General features: G+C 38.1%; 1 protein-coding gene across 19 annotated transcripts in view; it reads right to left on the bottom strand.

The window, feature by feature from the left end:
- Positions 1-22,483, bottom strand: part of GTDC1 (glycosyltransferase like domain containing 1) — a 427,341-nt gene that overhangs the window by 81,917 nt on the left and 322,941 nt on the right. For 18 of the 19 annotated variants that reach the window (XR_002339027.2, XM_084998904.1, XM_084998899.1 and 15 more), the window contains one exon: positions 7,721-7,830. Coding sequence is in view for 17 of the 19 variants with exons in the window: in XM_084998904.1 (XP_084855030.1) it covers positions 7,721-7,830 (110 nt within the window). In the remaining 2 variants the exon portion in view is untranslated. Of the gene's footprint in view, positions 1-5,171; positions 5,691-7,216; positions 7,831-22,483 lie in introns of those variants that run through there. The other variant, XR_014829227.1, reaches the window with a different exon arrangement.

The following is a 22,483-nucleotide window of genomic DNA, read 5'->3' as shown; positions in this document are numbered from 1 at the left end:
GGCAGTACTCTAATATTTGTTCAAAGTTCTTTACTCAACAGGGATTGACTCATCCAGACTAAGGCAGAGGTCTTGCTTAGCCTTGGTTTTCTCTCTGACGAGCACCACAGATCATGATGCATATTAAAGAGCAATGGTGGTCAATAGTGTTTTTCATCAAATATTTCTGCTTGCCCCCATTCTAGGCTAAATGCAGGACTGCATTTCCTGCCCCCCTACCCCCAATATGGCTGGGCAGTGCCTTGCAGCAAGTTCTGAGTAAAGTGGAATGCTATGTCACTTTTAGGCCAAAGCAACAAACTGCTAATGAAAAACCCTCCTAGCTTTCTCTCCCATCTGGCACAGTATCTGGCAATGTTTGTGATGGTGGTTGCTTGGGTCTTTCCATAGGCTTGGGTCCAAGAGTGACACTGCTGCCACCCGCATTAAACATATAGCATAAATTAAAAAAAAAAGTGTAAAGTGTTTTAAGCCACCGAGATTTTAAGGTTGTTAGTTTAGCATAATTTAGCTTATTCTGACTGATCTAAGAGCTGAAAGATGAGAAAAGATTGAAAAACAGATTTAGGTTAAATCAGGGTCATTTATATGAAAACAGAAAATGTAATATAGAAACAATTTAGAACTTCCATCATTCTTAGGGTTCTCGATTTTCATTCACTAAATGCTCTAATATTTGGAAATCATTTCAAGATAGGTTTTTTAATACTTGATATGATATGTAAGCTATATTATTCTGTATTATTCTATATTATTATCAAACTCACTCTTGCATTCATTCAAATAGTATTTATTGAAGAGAAAATACATGCCAAGTATTATTTGGAATATTTTTCCATGTCATATTGTTTTTGACACCTTTCTTGTGATAAAGACAGATTGCAGAAAGAAGAGAGAGTTTACTTTAATACTTAAGGAGTGGTATATTTAGGAAATGAATTTGAGGTTCATGGGCATTTTTATTTGCTTTTAAACTTTCCAACAACCTAATTGAAAAATGGGCAAAAGACCTGAATAGACATTTCTCCAAGGAAGATATACAGATGGCCAACAAGTACATGAAAAAATGCTCAACATCCCTGATTATTAGAGAAATGCAAATCAAAACTACCATGAGATACCACTTCACACCAGTCAGAATGGCCATCATTAAGAAGTCCACAAATAACAAGCACTGGAGGGGGTGTGGAGACAAGGGAACACTCCTGCACTGTTGGTGGGAATCTAAGCTGGTACAACCACTATGGAGAACAGTATGGAGGTACCTGAGAAAACTATGCATAGAACTACCATATAACCCAGCAATCCCCTCTTGGGCATATATCCGGAAAAAACTTACCTTGAAAAAGACATATGCACCCACATGTTCACTGCAGCACTATTCACAATAGCCAAGACATGGAAACAACCCAAATGTCCATTGATAGATGATTGGATTAGGAAGATGTGGTATATATACACAATGGACTACTACTCAGCCATAAAAAAAAACAACAAATAATGCCATTTGTGGCAACATGGATGGAACTAGAGACTCTCATCCTGAGTGAAGTAAGTCAGAAAGAGAAAAACAAATGCCATATGATATCACTTATATCTGGAATCTAATATAGGGCACAAATGAACCTTTCCCCAGAAAAGAAAATCATGGACTTGGAGAAGAGACTTGTGGTTGACAAGGGGGAGTGGGGAGGGAGTGGGATGGATTGGGAGCTTGGGGTTAATATATGTAGACTATTGCCTTTGGAATGGATTAGCAATGAGATCCTGCTGTGTAGCACTGGGAACTATGTCTAGTCACTTATGATGGAGAATAATAATGTGAGAAAAAAGAATGTGTACATGTATGTGTAACTGGGGCACCACGCTGTACAATAGAAAAAAAATAATGTATTCTGGAAATAATATATATATATATATAAAATAAATAAATAAGCACCCTCCCCAAAAATAAACTTTCCATTTACAAAGTGATTATTAGAGAAAATAAAAATAATGTCATATGAGTAGCCAGGATTTTCCACCATTATTACCTCCTGCTTTCTTATCTGTAAAAGAGGGATGATTTTGTGGACTTCCAGGTAGAGTATAATGGCACAGAGGATGACATGGTTTGAATTGCGAATTGATAATCAGATGGATGGGTGATTTCAGGCAAGTGACTCAACCTCCCTGTTTCTTTCTTTTATAAGCTATAAAATGGTAGTCACAAAAGTGCCTAATTCATAGGGCTGTTGGGAAGAGTAAATATAGCAATGCAAAAGGGCTTTGAACAGTCCCTGGCACATGCTAAGTGCTTTGGTAACTGGGGAAGAAAGCACTGGCGTTGGACTACAAGTTGCAAGCACCACAGAAGATGTTTATTTAACTCACCATTTTATTCTAAATACCTAGTTAAGTGCTGGGCATAAGGCATATATTTTAAAAGCATTTATTGGAGTTCCTGTCATGGTTCAGTGGAAATGAATCTGACTAGTATCTGTGAGGATGCAGGTTTGATCCTTTGCCTCACTCAGTGGGTTAAGGATCGGGCATGGCCATGAGCTGTACTGTAGGTTGCAGACATGGCTTGGATCTGGTGGTGTTATGGCTGAGGCTCAGGCTGGCAGTCGTAGCTCCTATTCAACCCCTAGCCTGAGAACGTCCGTATGCTGAGGATGCAGCCCTAAAAAAGGGGGCAAGGAGGAATAAAAAGCATTTATTAAACACATATGGAAGGGAGTAGATATGAGGGAATCAACTCCCAGGTTCTATCCTAACCTGGCCACTGTCAGCTTTGAGAACTTGGAATGGTCACTCCTAGATCTCACTCCTCTTTTACAAAATGAAAGGATGATACAAAAGAGCTACAAACTATGTAGCTATAAGCTAGAATTGATAACCTTAATCTACCACGCTATGCAGAAAAAGGATGATAAAAACTTTACATCAACATAACTTGAAAATAACCAACAGTATGGAGAGTCTGCAAAGTTGCTCTATTATAGGTTTAACATTTTCAAAAGAAATTTAATGGAGATTGTTTACATTATCAAAAAGGGTAATAAAATTCATTGGCATTAGATATGCTGCCTTTCCCTACAAGCTCTGTGGAGAGAGAAGAAAGTTGGATAAAGAGTAATTAATGTACAAACTTGCAACTAGAGTAAGAATAAGTCCTGGAGATTAAAAGTACAGCATAGTGATTATTCAACAGTGCTGTATTATACTTTTCAAAATTGCTAAGAGACTAGATCTCACATGTTCTCACCCCCAAAAAGAAATAATTATGTGATGTGAGAGAGGAGGCCTTAGCTAAAGCTACACTGGTAATCATATTACAGTATATAAATGTATCAAGTTGTCACACTGTACTCCTTAAATTTATGCAATGTTATATGTAAATTGTGCCTCAAGGAACAAAAAGGGTAATTAACTGTCCTGCAGACATGTACTAAACCTTTTTAGGTTTTCTAATACATCTAGGCCTGTATGTGAAAAAGCAAAACTTGATTCCTGAGCAGTGTAGTCAAAGTGATTTAAGCCTTCAAATTCTCAGTTTTTCCATCTATCAAATGGGATAATAATACCTACTCTAGGATTATCTATCATGAGCATTACGTGAAATAACTTGGTAAAGGACCAAATAAGAAACTTTCAACAAACGGTAGCACTTAACAGGATAATAACAACTCTTATTGCAATTAGTTACAAGAAAACCACATCCTCACAAATGTTAATAGTTATTCTTCTGGCTGATACTGCCCAGTATATAAGTTGGTTTATGGTAGTATGTGGTTTAGATATGCTAATGTGGCACCTAGAAGACACGACAGGCAAAGAACTGAAAAGAAAATGGAAAGGCAGCAGAGCGTAGTGGTTAAAAGTCCTACCCAGCTATGCGACTTCGATTTCTCTGTGCCTCAGTTTCCCCACCAAAGAAAAATAGAGATAGTAATATTAAACAAGTCCTTTTAAGGAATTCCCGTCGTGGCGCAGTGGTTAGTGAATCCGACTAGGAACCATGAGGTTGCGGGTTTGGTCCCTGCCCTTGCTCAGTGGGTTAAGGATCTGGCGTTGCCGTGAGCTGTGGTGTAGGTTGCAGATGCGGCTCGGATCCCGCGTTGCTGTAGCTCTGGCGTAGGCCAGTGGCTACAGCTCCGATTAGACCCCTAGCCTGGGAACTCCATATGCCACAGGAGCAGCCCTAGAAGAGGCAAAAAGACAAAAAAAAAAAAAAAAAAAAAAAACAAGTCCTTTTAAGAAGTTAAAAGAGTGAATATTTCTAAATAGCTTAAAATAATGCCTGAAATACAGCAAGTTCTATATTAGTGTTTGTTAAACCAGAACAGTGATACAAATGGCTGAAGTATCCAGAAGGACTTGTTAGGAAAACTTTGGAGTAAAGACTTGGCAAGGCGGTCTTCTAGGAACACAGCCTGAAAAGCTATCAGGCTCATTCATCCAGTCAACAACTTGGGCTCCTCCTACATGCCAGTGAAGGGCTGCAGCCTTAAAGAGAGTTGATTCACATTTGAAATGACAGAGATGGGCCAGTACCCAAAGCAGAAAGGAGTCCCTGATGAGACCGGATGTAAAAGAAATGTGTACGTAGGGAATAGGACCCTTTCTTTGGCCTTCCATAGCATCCCAGAGTGATTCCATAGCATCCTAGGTACCTGTTAATTATATATGTCTCCCCAAGGCAGGGCTCCCAGAGGTACAGACTGAGTCCTGTTCATTATGGAATGCCCCTTCCACAGTCCTCAATAAGTACGTGTTGAGGTCTAGCCAATAAAAGACTGAGCCTGTAAATTCTGAGCGCTCAGTTCTTGGGCCCACTAATTGCCACCCATTGCATTTTCAACCTCCCAGGCTGCTCAAAGTAGCTCAGTGTTCACGCGTGGGAAGGGAGAACTGTGATCCCAGGAACATGGCTCTTTGAGTAAAAACCTAGTCTTCTTTGTAGTGGAGGCTTAAAAATACCCAAGAAGAAAGCTGGCCTTCTGCTTAGGGATATTCTCCAGCCACTTTCCTCAGTTCATCCACAAATACCTCAAAACTGGCACAAACAAAACTGAACTCATCAGCTCTGCAATTGAACTGATTTTTTTTCTTCCTTCTCTCTCTGGGAACCATCCATCTACCAAATTCTTTTCTGTGTTTTCTTTCTTTTCTTCTTCTTCTTCTTCTTTTTTTTTTTTCTTTGTCTATTTAGGGCCACACTGACAGCATATGGAAGTTCCCAGGTTAGGGGTAAAATCCTAGGTGTAGTCATCAGCCTACACAACAGCGCAGAAGCACAAGATCCAAGCTGTGTCTGCAACCTATACCACAGCTCAAGGCAATGCCAGATCCTTAACCCACTGAGCAAGGCCAGAGATCAACCCCACGTCCTCATGGGTATTAGTCAGGTTTGTTAACTGCTGAGCCATGATGGGAATTCCTCTTTTCTGTGTTTTCTTTGAGAATCTCTCTCTCTCACACAGCTCTCTCACTAATCTCTCTACCACACCTCACAGAATCACAGTTGGGTTACTTCAGTAGAGTCTTACTGTGATTCTGCCTCCATATCACTTCAAGATGAATCTTCCTAAAATACATGTTTCATCATATTTCTTTCCAGTTCAAGATCAAGGCTCTCTATTGGTTTTTTTTTTTGTCTTTTCTAGGGCCACACCTGTGGCACATGGAGTTCCCAGGCTAGGGGTCTAATCGAAGCTGTAGCCACCGGCCTATGCCACAGCCACAGCAACACCAGATCTGAGTTGCATCTGCGACTTACACCACAGCTCACAGCAACGCCAGATCCTAAACCCACTGAGCAAGGCCAGGGATCAAACCTGCAACCTCATGGTTCCTAGTCGGATTTGTTAAGGCTCCCTATTTTTTTACCTTTACCTAATCTGCTTTGGTTACCTTCCATACTTTGCTCTACCCTGCCTATGTAAGTATTTCTTACTTACTACGTTTTGCATGCAGAATCTTCTATTCTACATAGAATAGTGACCTCCTAGCATTAATCACTGAAATTGTTCTAAGTACAATATCAAAAATATTTGCTTCTATATGTTTTGCCATGTCATTTCCACTTTTGGAATATCCCGTCAGCTCTTCAATTAACATTCTACTCTAAGCCATATGTGTCAGTACTAATACATAATTATATTATTCTGTGTTTCCCATGCTTACACAAAAGTGTTTCCTCTTTAAGAAAACTGTAAATTGCTTGAGAGCAGGGAGTTCATATTATTTTTACCTGTTTTATCCAACAAATATTCATCAAGTTCCAGCCTTGTGCCAGACACTGCAGAAGGCTTTGAGGTACAGCGATGAACAAGATATCCTTGTCCTCCCATCACCTGCATTCTTATGTGTGTGTGTGTAAATGAGATAAGACATTACATATAATTTTATGATTAAGACTGTGGTAAGCACCGCGAGGTAAAGTACGGGGTGTACGAGACCATGACAAAGCTTCACAATGAAAGAAAACGCCCTGAGCTGAGATCAAACAAATAAAATACAAATTGGCAAATGTCCAAAGGTCTAAAGAAGCTTGGAATCTTAGAGGGACTGAAAAATGGGGTGGTGTCCGTACGTGCAGGGGGCAGAGGATGAGCCATATCAGATGAGTTACTGAGGTACTAGCTGGACGTACTTCCCCACCTCGTCCCAGAATTAAGAAGTACTTGTAAAGCGAGGATAAACCTAAAGTGATCCTTAAGAGTCATACAGCATGGTGACAGAGGTCATTTCTGAAATTTTCTTGTGTGTGTATTTGCAGTTTACAAAAAAGCTGAACACCTCAAGTTTGAAAAATATAAGCAATTGAGTGCTTAGGACAGTGGTCAGGATGCTCATCTGACTGACCGGAATGTGCCCAGAGAGGATGCAGGGAGACGGAAATGGCTCTGAAAAGGCTCCATGTGGCATTGCAGAGAGAAGATCTGCTCTATCAGCTTCGCACTTGTGTTTGTTTCCACAAGTTCAGTAAAAAAGTCATGGACTGGAGTTCCCATCATGGCTCAGTGGTTAAGGAATCTGACTAGGATCCTTGAGGTTGTGGGTTTGATCCCTGGCCTTGCTCAGTGGGTTAAAGATCCAGCGTTGCCATGAGCTGTGGTGTAGGTCACAGACGCAGCTTGGATCCCATGTTGCTGTGACTCTGGCGTAGGCCAGCGGCCATAGCTCAGATTAAACCCCTAGCCTGGGAACCTCAGTATGTTGAGGGAGCGGCCCTAGAAAAGGCAGAAAGACAAAAAAAAAAAAAAAAAGCATGGACCAATGACAGCTATGATGTGTGTCTACTCCACATTACAAGTTTGATGCCAAAATGCTTTACACAGGCCACCTAACAGATGGTAATGTATTTCAGCCATTACCAATGTGAGTAGGATTCAAACCAGTGACCCCAGAGGTGAGAGGTTGTATATCCAATTACAAATTCCCACTTTCCTTAAGTGTTAAGATGCCTAAAGCAATATATTTTATTTACATCAAGCTGCACTGTATAAACTATATTTGATAAAAGAGATGACTTCATGTTCTCAACTAAAATCAAAGAATGCTTACTTAAGTATTTTTTTAATTGAATCACACTTTAATGTCGTCGTATAATCTTTTGGTTAACAGTGCTCATCTTGATTATTCTAACAAAGGGAAACATGGAAATTAATACTTAAGTTGTATAGCTTCTGTCATCTATAAAAATACACACCAGAAAATTCAAAAGAGGTACCTGGGACATCTGAGAAGGTTTCTCCAAGGACAGATACGTGGAAGTTGAGTCCCAAGTCCTGAAGATGCATCAATACCTTAAAAAAACTCTCTGGGTCTTTATCATGCTCCCTGGAAATAAACACACAAAATATAACTTGTGAGACCTTCGGGTATGTGTTAAGAAAAGTGTTTTCACTTTTCACAGTAGCAATTCCTCTCATGGTCTACTGCTGGTTAGGAGAGCCTCTGGCTTCCAAGCAGAGCATTTCTCCCCACCCTTCTTCTGTAGCCTTAGCATTGAGTGTTTTCAGAATATAAGTTTTCTATCATGGATCAAAACTCAGTCCTATTAAGACTTAAGGCTCTGCAGCTTTCTATTAAAGGAGAAATCTATCATGTTTTCCACATTTTTTTTTTTTTTTTGGTTAGACTACAGAAAGTCTAGTGCATTTTCCCTTCTCCTAAAATGGTTAATTTTCCACTTAACACAGGTTTTTAACAAAAGAAAAGACCAGTCTTCAAAGGACGATTCTCTACTGATCATGTGAACGTACCAAAGATGCTTTTCATTTCCATGAGCCTGAATACCTCCCTCTCACATTTACTGAGGCTCTTTGTGCCCACAAGGAACACACAATTTAGGGAGTGAGATTACAGACTCTCTCACTAATCTCTCATTTTAAATAATTGAATGGAGAATTATAAATACATCAAAAGGGGGTAGGCCTGGGTCTAAGTCCGCTGAGTATTAACTTAGGAGTGGAGGTTAGTCAACACATAAAAGAAGAGTAATAAAGATAATTCTTCATTTAGTAGAAGCTTTGAAAAACATGGATTATTTTTTGTTTGTTTAGCTTTTCAGTCTTCTCCGTAATGAGGGAATGAGAGGCTAAAGGACACTAAAGTTTTTTTAAAAATCATCAATTCAAGAAATCAAATTAAAATGGAATGAGTTATTTTTTACATTCTAAGGTGTGAATATTTCAGCTATTTCTTGCATTTAATTACACTGTTTTAAATTATCTTATTTCAGACAGATGTGGACCAGATGTCTTCAAAATATTTGTTTTTTTATTTATAATTCAGAATTTAAACTTATTTTCTTTATCACAGAGAAATAGTGATATATCAGCAATTGAATTCCTCATTTACCAACTAATTATGTAAAATAAATCTGTAAATTGATCAAACTGCTATATGAAATATGAAAATTACATCATTCAAGAAATCTCATGAAAAATGACATCTGCAACCCTAAATGTGTTAATTCACAATTCAGTCAATATTTTCAGTATCAAGAATTAAAACAAATGCATCTTCTGATTAACATTTTAAAATGGCATTTATAATCTCATGGAATTGTAAGATCTTATAGAATTAGAGTTCTGTAAAATTTATTTTAAGCTCTGTATCTCTTAGTTTGATTTGCTTTGAATAATGAAGAATGCAGTGGCAAAGTGTTCATTGCTTTTTAAGATGATGGGTATTACATACATGTACCACTGGGAAGTTTTTGGGTAATTCTCTCATATACTACTGCTATGGGCAAGAACAAAGACTCACAACAGTTTAAAGAATACACCATATGCTATCTTCAACCCTATCAATCAACAAGCTGCCACCTAATCTGTAATATATGTTATTTTAGTCTGATTCTCTTGGAAATACTTAGATGAAAGGAATGGAAACAATATAACATACTTTAAATAGGGAATAACACTATGGGGAAATCTAGCCATTCAATTCTCCAAATTTTCATTTTTGAGCTTCAAAAATTTTGGCTATAGATCCCCAAGAGAATGTTCTAAATATTTCCCTGCTTGTTTGTTTGTTGGTTTGCTTGTTTTGTATTAAAGTAAAAGTAGATGCAGTTTGGGTTTGCAAGGAGGTTTAATCAGGTAGAAGCTGTAGTTCTTAAAAGATTCCACAGTGAATATTTTCAAAGCGGCAAGCTTTATGAACCAATATTTTCAGTGTTTCTACATAAGATAAATGCATGACAATCCCACTGTATTCTTAAGATTTTTTTTTATAGGTGGACAAAGCCTTTATATTCAATAGTCACTTTGCATAAGAACACAAAAGCGATTTGTATGAATCCTTTCTCTTTTCGTTTAAACTATAATATATGAATGGATGTAAGGTGATATTTTTCTTCCCCATAATTATCCCTCAGAAAAAGAGGCATTTTATCTAAAGTCTTCATAAAGTGTCTCATAATACTGGGCATTCTCTCAATTATTTATTTCCAACAAAGTACAGTTTAGGGAAGTTGCATTAGCCTGAGATGTCAACTGGTGAGAGGTTTTGGACAGTTTTAGCAGTCATTCACTTGAGGGGCCTGGTAAAAACAGAAGCTAGAGAATTTAATACTGAGTAATTATTTGGGGAGACATGATCTAATAATTCAAAATGTTGTTGAAAACAAGTATTTTAAAGATCACTAAAAAAAGTAATAGAGTAAGTGGTTACCCGGGATCATGAGTAGTATGTGGGTTTTTATAGCTGGAGAAAAGATTTCCAGCGATGGCATCAAACACAGTTTCACAATCTTGCGCCCCAAACTGCTTAGACGGAATTCCAGATTCCATCTGACTGGTGGCAGAAACATGTCAGCTGCCGGGAAAGGTGGTACCATTCTGATGTCAAGAATGCATGGGAGGGGGAGTTGGAGTAAAACTGCTTCATGAATATAAAGTTGAGAAAAGAGCAATTTTTCTAAAAATATTCTACATGATATGTGCTTTAAAGTATTCGTCATGTCTAAATTAGCAGATTACCTACATATTATAAGGACACACTTGGCTAGTTCATCTACATCCCTCAAAGTTTAGTCGATTTAGCTGAAAATTTTTCTTGGTTTTCTCTTTAGATAAAAGGGAAGTTGCCTAATATTCAGAGAATCATTAAGGATGTGCATGAGTATCTAGCCACAGCCATATATCAAGGCACGGATATATGAGCGGCGGTATTCAATACATTTTGTCAAGAGGGGAACTCACTGCAGATATCCAATAGATCACGCCATGGATCTTACCCTAATACTTGTGATATTAATGAACCTATTCAGCAGAATATGTGAATCCACCTTAAACTCCTTTCTAAGAAATCTAGTGTGAAGTTCTCACACGATTTTCACATAAGGCATGAAATAAAGAATGGGAGACTTAAAAATAATGCATTGAGTGAGCTTTCTTGATAATAGCTGTTAGGACCAAACACACATTTAATAGTATAGTCAATTCTCTATAACCACATTTGTAGACCTGCAGGTTCCTAAACACTCTTCTGCTCTCATCCACTTCTGGGAAGAATGTAAACTGAAGCAATATTTTAGAGGGCAATTTGTTAATGCACATAATAAGCCTTAAACTGTATGTAACTTTTGTCACAGTAATCATAATTTAGAAAAGTTACCCTGTGAAATAATTAAAGAGGTGCACAGAAATCCAGCCAGAGTATGCTCATATCAGTATTGTTTATAATGGCAACCATCTGCAAACAACCTAATAGGACGATAAAGAAATATACTTTGACATGTACATATGATATAATACCATACAGTCATGAAAAATAATTTTGTATTAGTATATTTTTTAACATGGAAATATATTCAAGAAATACTGTTAAGTAAAAGGGAGGTAGGTAACAGGGTAATACTTATTTTAAGATCTATTTTTGTAAGACAAATGGATGTATGTGCTTAGGAAAAAGTTTGGGGTGAACTATACCAAAATGTTACCAGGGTTTATCTCTAGTGGTTACCTTACAGATAACCTGTTCTTTTTTCCCCCCATGTTTTCTATCATTCCTTTCATAAACATTTTTATATAAATCAAAATTTTAATGCTTTAAGGAATACCCTCTAACACTCTTCCAAAAAGATTGTATTCGTAAGGATTTTTGCTTAACTCTGTGGCATTTTCAGTATTTATAGTGGCATCATTCATTTCCTGTGACACTTCTATATTTGACAGCTGTCCATCAAACAAACTTGATTTATCATACAACATTTTAGAAGATGAGTCAGAGTCCAAGACTCCCAACAATCCCCACATTCTTGACTAGGTAAGAATGAGACAGTCTGGCTGGGAACCCATTCCTCCACAGCTCAACTATGGCAGAAGAGACCAGCGCAGAATATTTCAGGCTTACTGGAAGCAGCAGATATAGCAAGAACAGCTTTTATTCCCAAATATTATTCAGAACATTTGAAAAGCATAAACTGTTTCCATGTGTTTTTTCTTCCTGTATCTGTTCTCTCTCTGTCATCTTTCCCATTTAGTTTTTTAGAGCTAAATTTCTCCTTATTCCTCACTTAACATTCATTCAGTAAATATTTATTGAGGATTGCTAAGTTCTCCATACTTGTCATTTCTACTCAACTGTTACTCTCTCCTGTTTTCCCACATAACTTTATACTTATTCAATGCAATCACTTTGGTCTAGTTCTTTGCCTTGCCTGGGCAGAAACCTGGCTCTCTTTTGATACCATATCTTTCCCAGCAGCATGTCACTCTGGATTGAGAGGTCCATGAGAGAAAGATAAATGATGCCTACTTTGTTCACTATTATGCACCCAGTTCCTTGCCAGTGGAAGACATTACTTGTGTTTATCAATATCCAGTTCTCTTTTTATGGACACATGGAAATCTCCATGTTCATTCCCTTGAAGTAGGGAAGGCTGCAAGAACTAGTTCTGACCAATGGATTGCAAGTTGATTGATGTGTGTCACTTCCAGGTAGAATTATCTAAGAGCAGTACTGGACAGCACTTTCTCTGTTGAATGATCCTTGTGGAGGTCTTATATTAAGATGGTTAGGTTAAAAGAGTGAACTGGTCTGGATTGATACATGGAGAAGAGTTGCCCTTTAAAGCCATAAACATGCAGCAGACTTTAAGTTAGTGAGAGAATTAAACTTTTGTCATGTTTAAGCAACTGAGATGGGGGGAGGGGTCTTCATTATTGCAGCATAATGTGCCCTAGGCTGACTAATACATCATCTGTGGCACAAAATCAGCTGCTCTAAAAATATATGTTGAATGAATAAAGGTGTAGGAAAAATGAATTACATTTATAAAGCTCCTACTATGCTCAGGATCCTCTAATAGGAACCTGATCATGATCTTAACTAAGCCTCTCAACCAAGTGGTCATACAAATAGTACTATTCCTTCATTTAAGATCACACAGAAGAGACTAAGTATGCATTTGAAATCATGTGTCATCACTCCAATGTCTTATTCTTTCGTCTGTATAGTCTCTGACTTTTCCTTTTCTTTCTTCTTACATGTAAGGAGAAGGAAAAGAGAGCTGGTACCTTCAGTCCATAGTTTTGTTTCCAGACTATGAAGCTATGGACATTTCTTAGATAGCTACCTGAGGTTAAAACCCATTGGATGAGAGAGGGCAATATGATTAGGGGAAGTAACATGGAATTATGATCTCTCCAATACCATGATTTCAAAATATTCACATTTTCTGATACTCTGTTAACCATCCTTACTTCCTCATTATGAAGTACCACTTTACTTCCAAATTCAGTGATGTTTTCCTTATTCTAAAACATCAGGCTTCTATTTACCACCCTGTGTTAGCTGTGGTGGTTACTTCTCCACTATCCTTTCTGGGGCCATAAACTTTTCACTCCTCTCTATATGCTGGACAGCAATGATTAGTTTTGGTTTCCTGACACATGTGCTGCTTCTGTTTTTAAAATAGTGCTTTTTGAATAGAATTCAACCAATAGTCTTATGAGCCATTAACTTCTCAACCTCTCTCTCCATCTGCCACTACTAGCGCCTCTCTAACTCTACCAGTGCTCCCCACCATTATTTATTTATAGGTGACTAAAGCCAAGAATACCCACTGTGGCTTTCCCTGAATGTTGTCCACACTGCATTCTGCCCTTTAACTTTACTTTGAGAGGGAGAGCGAAGGGTCAATTCAGAGACAAGTGGCTCTGCCACTGACCAGCAATATGATTATTTGTATGTTACACAACCTCAGTTACTTTATCCTTAGAATGGGGTAACAATAATACCCACATTTAAAATGTTAGTTGTTATGGATGAAGACATGCCTGGTGCCCTGTAGCTATACAGTAAACTCTCATTCTCTTCATCTTCGGTATTTGTGGTATTTTAGTGTTTTAGAAAGGTTAACCAATTTATTGCATTACCCTTCAACACTAACAGATTCAAGAAAATATGATATTTTATGTCCATTGCTTCAGGGAAGGCATTAGCCAGAGGAAAAGCACACCTGCCCCCGCTGCCCAATGAAAAAGGGGTCAGTCTTCTTGGCTGATCACAGGAGCAAAAGGCCCTGTAGGAATGGTAAGGACGTCAGACAGGTACATGTATTTAATCAAAATGCCACACGGGTGTAGTATGGTCCTCCCGCTCCATGTCAGTGTGAGACTGACGGAGTGGAGTTGAAGAGAATAGAACTGGGAGTCCCAGAGGCCATGCACTGCACTTCCTGGGTGAGAAGCCCAAGGAAGAAGCAGGACTCCGGAGACTGAATGTCTGCGGGTGTGTATCTAGGCACCCGGTAGGTTACTCAGACATAAGTGACAGACTCCTAAGCCGTGGTCGGCATAAACATGGAACCACGGTTTCCTTGAATGTCATAGAAAGAAATCACAAAGTAGCTGGCAGACTGATAGAGGCAAGGGATTCCCTCAGCAGTGGCCTGGGAGGAATGAGGACCGGCAAGATGGAAGACAGAGGATCTTGAAGTGCTTGAGATTTCTATCGCCATATTGAAATGGGCCATTGCATTGAAACTGTTATAAAAAATAAAATTCTAATTTATGCATATCAGGGTTTCATGCCATCTGTACATTCATATTCTCATCTTTCCTTTTAATAGCAGAGGGAGAGATGTCTGCCTTTCAAAATCCAAAGCCTATTGGAGCTCTAGGTCTTCCACCTTGTCTCTTTTTGAGAAATCTGTGTTCTCACGGTCTATTTCCTCCCTAAAGCCTATGATCCAGTTGGCTTGTCCACAATTTTTTCATATATGTCTTGGGCATTTTTAAGTTATCCTTTTTACCTAACACCATTTGTCAACAAGAATAGTTCCAATAATGTACTATTTCTAGGTGACTTTTCACAGATCAAAATTTATCTTAGAATATTAGCTATGTCCCTCCTTTCTCACCTTCTGTTATTTCTCTTACAAGTTTGCTTCTATTCTTTTATTTTCTTGGATGAAAATGCCCTTTAATAACACCAATTCCCACCCAGATCCCCCTTAATTCTCATGTTTCTTATATTGTCTCCTGCATACTGACCATACTCTGTTTTCTTAGAAGCAATCCTTGCTTGGTTTCAGTGTATTGAGACTACAAACTAATGACCTCCTCAGTTAAATCATCCCATTCATTCAATACAGCAGGCCACCCAGTGAAAACTATATTCAACGAATCATTTTTCCCACTAGGTCTCACAGCACTAAACCTCCCCACCCCACTGCTAAAAGCTTAAAACCCCCTCCCCTGCCCCAGAGTGTTTCTCTTCAGCAATGGTTTCCACTCCTCCCAGATATTGTACACAGTGATTTCATTCAGCTGTCTAACTTGTCAATGAACTCTCTCTCTTGACAACTTTCTCCAGGAAGCCTGTAGACATCCATGACTCAAGTAACTGATAGGCCATGAAGTGTCTTAATTAAGATGAATTGGGTCTTCTCCACTCTTGGGATGTTACTTAGGCAGCAGTCACTGCTGCACATACTTCTAAGCCTTCATAATATGTAATTACTTCCTCTTAGACCTGGGAAGTTCTGTGGAACTAAACTCTTTCCTCCAATTCATTACTAAGTCCTTCTGTTTCTCTCTGTAATAAAGTTTCTCCTTGTCAAATGTGGTAATTCGGGCTGTAATTTGAAACTGGTGAATCATTTAGATTTTCTTTCAGATTATAACATTTCCCTCCAAGAGATGTGCAGAAAATACATTCAAAACTGCTTGCTGCTGATCCTGAGAGCTACCCATGCAGCCCACCTCCTAGGTGAGAAAATTTTCCAAGGGAGAAGTCTAGGAAATTCTCTGACATCACCAGGAAATGTTGTGTCTCTGCTTCTCATATAGGAAGATGCATGGTTCTTGTTTCCTCTTTTACCCTGCCTGCCAGGAAGCTGAGTCAGATTCTCACATGTTCAAATTCAGCATCTATCAGGTGGAAAAAACAGTACTGAAAAATATAAGAATAGAAATGTAAAAATTCACTGGATGGGGTAAATAGTAGGGTATTATAGAGACTAGAATCCATATTTTTGAGGTAAACAGAATTTAGCCAGTGAGAACAAGTGAGACAACTGACAAAAAATAAAAAATAAGAAAGAACTGAACCTCAGGGATCTGTGGGACAAGAACAGAAAATCCCAGATTTGTAACATCAGGGTCACAGGAGGGCACTCTCTATTATTTCCTACAACTGAACATCAATCTGCAATTATTTCAATACAAAATTCAATGGTTAAAATAATGTATGCCTGTAATAATACCATAAAAATAATTCAGAAATATGTGAAATATGCACAAAATGCCCCTGTTTCTCACTCCTCCTGATTCGACTCCTCATGTGTAAACACTATAAACAAATGTTTGGTGAGTAGGCTCCAAAACCTATTCTTATGCATATGCAAGAAATTATATTTGTTGACAGTATTCTTATATAAACTTTCCTTATTTTATAAATGTGAGATTGGTATCAGTCATTCTGCACTTTTTATTTTCACTAAATATATTAATAGACATCTATCTCTATCAGTACATGTAGGTATCTCATTGAATAATGTTTATCTCATATTTCACAATTTTAAATAAATCCTTCTATGAAAAGACATTTAAATTGGTTCCAACTTATTGATGTTTCAAACAATACTAAAAGCAACATCTAGTTCTCTCTTTAACATTTAAATTTCTCTTTTGTAGAATCTTTATTCATTCTTGTTTTTCCTCCTACTCTGCAAATGTAGTCATTCATCTCAAATCTCTAACAAAAGTCTACTTCTCCTTTCCTATGATGTGGGCCCTCCTTTTGGAACTATCCTATGTCCAAAGTTTTACCTACTCACTTCTGCTATGTTGTGAGTTCCACAAAGGCAGAGCTCATGGCTTTGTTTACCCTGTATTCCTCCTGTGTAGAATTAGGGGTGGCACGTAATTTAAAAAGCTATTATTCTGAATTGACTCCAAACCTAGATCACCTCTCATGAATCTAAACATTTTATCCCCACTTACTATAAATTATTTTACCATTTACATAATGAGGTGAATACACAGCATCTTCACTTGGAACTTCCAATGACAACTCATCTCTCATATTAAACACTGAACTGCTGCTTTGCCAAACACAGCATCAATGACCTAGCTCCTCTCTGGGATGGACCTGAGCTTGTCCTTCCAATATTCCAGGACTCAAGCCTGACACATTTCTGAACACAAGGAGGCTACATCCAAATTCATCCTGCCAATCAACTCATTACCGACTGCCATCATTTTTCCTATACAGATAATTTAAGGTTTGTTTGATAATATCCATTTTTGTTGTTGTTGCTGTTGTTGTTAAAGGTATGAAGGTCACAGGCAACCTGTCCCTGCTTCCCAAATTTTGCATCCCTTTACTTCCCACAGCCAAGGCACCTGGGGCCCATTTGGGGAAGAGAGGATGAACATCCAGCCCACAACTCTTTTTTTTTTTTTTTCCTGTCTTTTTTTTTGCCATTTCTTGGGCTGCTCCCACGGTATATGGAGGTTCCCAAGCTAGGGGTCTAATCAAAGCTATAGCCGCCAGCCTAAGCCATAGCCACAGCAACGCAGGATCCGAGCCACATCTGCAACCTACACCACAGCTCACGGTAACGCTGGATCCTTAACCCACTGAGCAAGGCCAGGGATCGAACCCACAACCTCATGGTTCCCAGTCGGATTTTCTAACCACTGAGCCACGATGGGAACTCCAATATCCATTTTTATAGTACAATGTTATCACCTCACACCTTGACAAAATGAGTTTCAGCCTCTCCCTCTGCCTATTCAGTTTCCCCCAAAACTTTTACATTATCCTCCTCTATATGATTTTCCTAATAAATCTCTTCTCTGAAATAAGTACTAAAAAACCCCACTAAACTGAAATTAAACCACCCTGTCCAACATTTATATTTTCCCATCAACTTATTCCCTCAAAGGACTACTGATACTCATATTCATGTTCATCCTCTTGCTTTTTCTCTCCTGCTTTCCATTCGCAGCTCTTGTGCCTATAATTCTTGAGTCTGGAATACACTCTCCCCTCCTCTCACTGCTCCTTGTCCATTGCCTCTTTCCTGCCTTTCAATCTATTGTTACTAGTAGTCACCCCTGTGAAATCCCCAGTCATTCTGAGTCACTGCTGCAGGGACATTCATAAGCTAGTGATGATTCCATGAATACTTTTTTTTTTTTTTACCTTATGTCATACTTATTTTTACCTTGTCCTCTTATAATTCATCTGAACTCCCTACAACAACTGTGAAATGCTTTGACTCTAGAAGTTGGTGGTCCCTCAGAATATGCTTTGGAATTAGCAAATGATGGCTCCTTCATGGCTGAATAGAAATGGTTACATTTTTAAAATTACAGAAGAGATCTATGAAATGGCATGAAGGATCATGTTTTTTTCTAAAATATGGAATTAAGCATGGCTTAGGTTATTAGATGCCTTTCATCCAAATGAATTTCAATTCTTAATAACAGGTTTTCATATTCAGTTGTGGACATTTTGTCACATCTAGAAATGACAAGGTCTTCAATCATATGGGAAAGAATCTTAATTTGAACAGGAAAAATCGACTCTAAAACTTCCTTCTGATTTAAAAAAAAATGTTAACACAGAAATGGGCAGAGTGACTCATAAAAACCTCTCCAATGGGAAGAAAAATGCTAAAATTCTGTTTATTTCATATATTATGTCTTATTTCTAGACCCAAATGAGAATGTTGTGTTTTTTTTGGCTGACACAGAGATCTCCTAGAAGAGACATCTCCCTTACTCAGCAGCAACTGCTAAGCATACCAGATTGTCATGGCAATGACTATAGAAAAGGAGGAACACAATATGGGATGTCTGTTCTATAAAGACCTGCTCAAAATGACGTGTTCTTGTTGCTACATATGTTGCATTTTTTCATTTTATAAACAGTATTAATTATGCATCGCCTCTGTCTTCCTATATTCTCATAAATGAAACAAATCTGCATTATTCTTCCTAGTCCTTTTCAGAATAACATAAAAGAAAAATGTTCAGCCCAAATTTTCATTATCTAGTCTTTTGTTGCTTATTTAAAGGTATTAAGAACTAATGAAGTTCCTGTTGTGTCTCAGTGGGATGTGGCTTAGACCCCTGGCCTCACTCAGGGGGTTAAGGATCTGGAGTTGATGTGAGGTGTTGAGTAGGTTGCAGACCTGGCTTGGAGCTTGGATCTTGTGTTGCTGTGGCTGTGGAGTAAGCCAGCAGCTGTAGCTCGGATTCAACCCTTAGCCTGGTAACTTCCAGATGCCACAGGTGCAGCCCTAAAAAAGACAAAAAAAAAAAAAAAGAGAGAGAGAGAGAGAGAGAGAGAGAGAGGGAGAGAACTACTCTTATTAGGTACCACAGGTAGTCTAATCATTCATATTAAAAGCATAAATGATTCTGAATATTGTAATAGCATCACAGCTATAAATTAAAAACACTGCTCAAGAAATGGTTCTCCAGAATGAGAAGCCTCAGAAACCAACGTCTTAATTAAGTATACCTACTTATTTCGAGTAGGTATCAAAACAATCTATTTCTGGTAAAAAATGGATAACAAAGAAGAGTCGAGTATATTAGTGTATTTGGTGAGAGATCTCTTTGACTAAATAGTTTGCTTTAGAGGGGTATGTAAAACCCAAAGAAGAAGAGAATATGTTTATTGAAACTGAATAACAATAATAAATTCATTTAGGACTATAGTTCTAATGGTGCATTTTATCAAAATAAATGAAGTAAAGTGGTTTTCATGGATGATAGAACCTAGTGGAAAGAGGGTTAAAATCCTAGTTCAACGTTTAGTAACTATAATCCAGAGCAAATTACCACACCAGTCTGAGATTTAATTTTCTCATCTGTAACAATCTGGCTAATAACACTCAGTTCCAAGGGCTGTTGAGGGGATTAAGTGAGATGATGTATATGAAACAATTTGCAGTCCTTGGCAAACAGAAAATACACAATAAAGGATGGCTGTTATTATAATTATTGTTATAATAATTATTATAATCATCATTGTTTTATTCTTCATTTATAGAACTGGGAATTTAAGAACATTCTAGTGGGTTTAATAGCCACTGTAATTGGACAAAAAATAAAGTTTCCTATACTTTAAAATCAGTTATTTACAGTAAGTAGAATGTGCCGTTGTTGAGCCTTTCATGTTTACCTTGATAATTATACACAGAGGCATCTAAAGTGTCAACTATGCTACATGTGTAAATAACACAGTGAACACTCAATAAATGGCAGTTATTATCTACAACATAGAGTTACAAATATGATTTAAAGTAACATTTGCATTTTTGTATAAAGGCACATGTCCTTAACTGAATTTTTCTTCTCAGGATTGTATCCCTAATTTTGTCAAATGTCACAATTAATTTCATCACTCAAGCCACAATTAGCTCAGTCACCCGCACATCAATAATCAATCTCTGAACCAAATCCTTATTATTACCAAAGTATGTTGTTCCTTTCTTGATATAGTTCAGATGCTCCTCATTCCTTCCCAGAATTAATGTAACATCAAATCCCTTTTGTCAATAATTAGAACTGAAATCGGGGAGTAAATTGTTATTTCCCACCTTCTCCACTTGGACATTATCCAAAGGGAACAAGGAGAACTGGAAACAGCGTGCAAACATAGTCTTTTGCAACAATAAGACACCAACCTTCCTGAAGCACACAACAGATGGAAAAGCTGCCCAACACAATGAGGATCAAACAGGTGGAAGTGGAATGTGGGTACTCTCCCATTCTCTGGGAGAGCCAGCAGAAGGTGCTCCTCCAAGGTGAAAAGTGTGCTGTGAGTGCAAGACCAAAATCCCTCCTCTGAGAAATCTCAACAGGGCTTGTGGGCTGCTGGTGCTGAGTTTGCCTGTGCCTGCCTCAGTCTTGAGAATCACAGAATAAAGTGCTAAGTAAGAGGACAGACAGAAAATGCATTTTTGCAAGAAGTAGTCAATTTGACAATTATATTTTCTGGGAGGATTACAGAAATACATTGGCTGATACATGAAATAATTTTTTTTCTAACTACATAATTCATTCATTTTTTTTTTTATAGATTAGAATGATACTGGGAGTTGCATTTCCCATGAACATCCTAAAATAAAAGGTAATCTTTTAAAAAAAGAAAACATTAAAAAAGCCCTCTTCCTTCTGTTTTGGTGTAGGCCGGTGGCTCCAGCTCCGATTCGACCCCTAGCCTGGGAACCTCCATGGGAGCAGCCCAAAAAATGGCAAAAAAGACAAAAAAAAAAAAAAAAAAATGAGTCCGAAACACTCATTTTTTTTTTTGTATTTTTTGGGCTGCTCCCATGGAGGTTCCCAGGCTAGGGGTCGAATCGGAGCTGGAGCCACCGGCCTACACCAGAGCCACAGCAAGGCGGGATCCGAGCCATGTCTGCAACCTACACTACAGCTCACGGCAACGCCGGATCCTTAACCCACTGAACAAGTCCAAGGATTGAACCCACAACCTCATGGTTCCTAGTCGGATTCGTTAACCACTAAGCCATGATAGGAACTCCTGGACTCAAATTTTATGGGAATACTTTTTTTGTAATGGTATCTGTATCATAATTTCTTAATGAGAACTTATCCAAAGATTCAGTATTATGTATTTGTTCAATTATGACAATATTTTCATTAGTAAAAAGTTTATACATTTTCTAGAGAACAGTATGTATTTGAGTTCAAAATTGAGGAATTTATTTTTCTTCTTTTTTTTCTCGCTATGCTAGTGGCATGTAGTAGTTCATGGGTCAGGGATGGAACCCATGCCAGAGCCACAGCAGTAACCAGGGCCACAGCAGTGACAATGCCAGTTACTTAGCCCACTGAGCTACCAGGGAACTCCAATTTTTCATTTTTTTTTTGTATAGTTTTTTTCAATATTTATTTCAACTGGGCTTTACATTGCTATACTTTTAATACTTTATGATAGTTATTTAAACTTAAAAAGTTAACTTAGGGAGTTCCCTTCATGGTTCAGTGGTTAACAAACCCACTAGGATCCGTGACGATGTGGGTTCGACCCCTGGTCTCGCTCAGTGGGTTAAGACTCCAACGTGGCTGTGAGCTGTGATGTAGGTCACAGATGCAGCTCAGATCCTGCATTGCTATAGCTGTGGCACAAGCCAGTGGCTGTAGCTCCAAATAGACACCTAGCCTGGGAACTTCCACATGCTGCAGGTGTGGCCCTAAAAAACAATTTAGTGGTTGAAAATTTAGTGGTCAATTTAGTGGAAAGAAGTTAGTGGTTTTATGTCATTGTTGCATTTATAGGGCAGATACATAATAAATACCTCTTATTGGGTGTTTTGACCTGTAATTTGGGTTTTAAACCCCCTTAGGAGAAGTTATAAGGGGGTCTTTACTTGAATATCAATTACCTTGAGGAAGGATGTCCAGCAGATAAGCTTTATATTAAAAATGATACAAAACAAAACACTGTGGTTGATTCTCAGGCCCATTTGATTAGTATTATTTTT

The sequence above is a fragment of the Sus scrofa genome, chromosome 15 (genome assembly GCF_054392235.1).
Source record: "Sus scrofa isolate SSC_HxYL_T2T_F1_AM1 chromosome 15, Sscrofa_HxYL_maternal_Yorkshire_Landrace_v2.0, whole genome shotgun sequence".
NCBI classification, from domain to species: domain Eukaryota; kingdom Metazoa; phylum Chordata; class Mammalia; order Artiodactyla; family Suidae; genus Sus; species Sus scrofa.
Note: the sequence above shows the minus strand (reverse complement) of the source record. Positions and strands in the feature narration are given on the sequence as shown.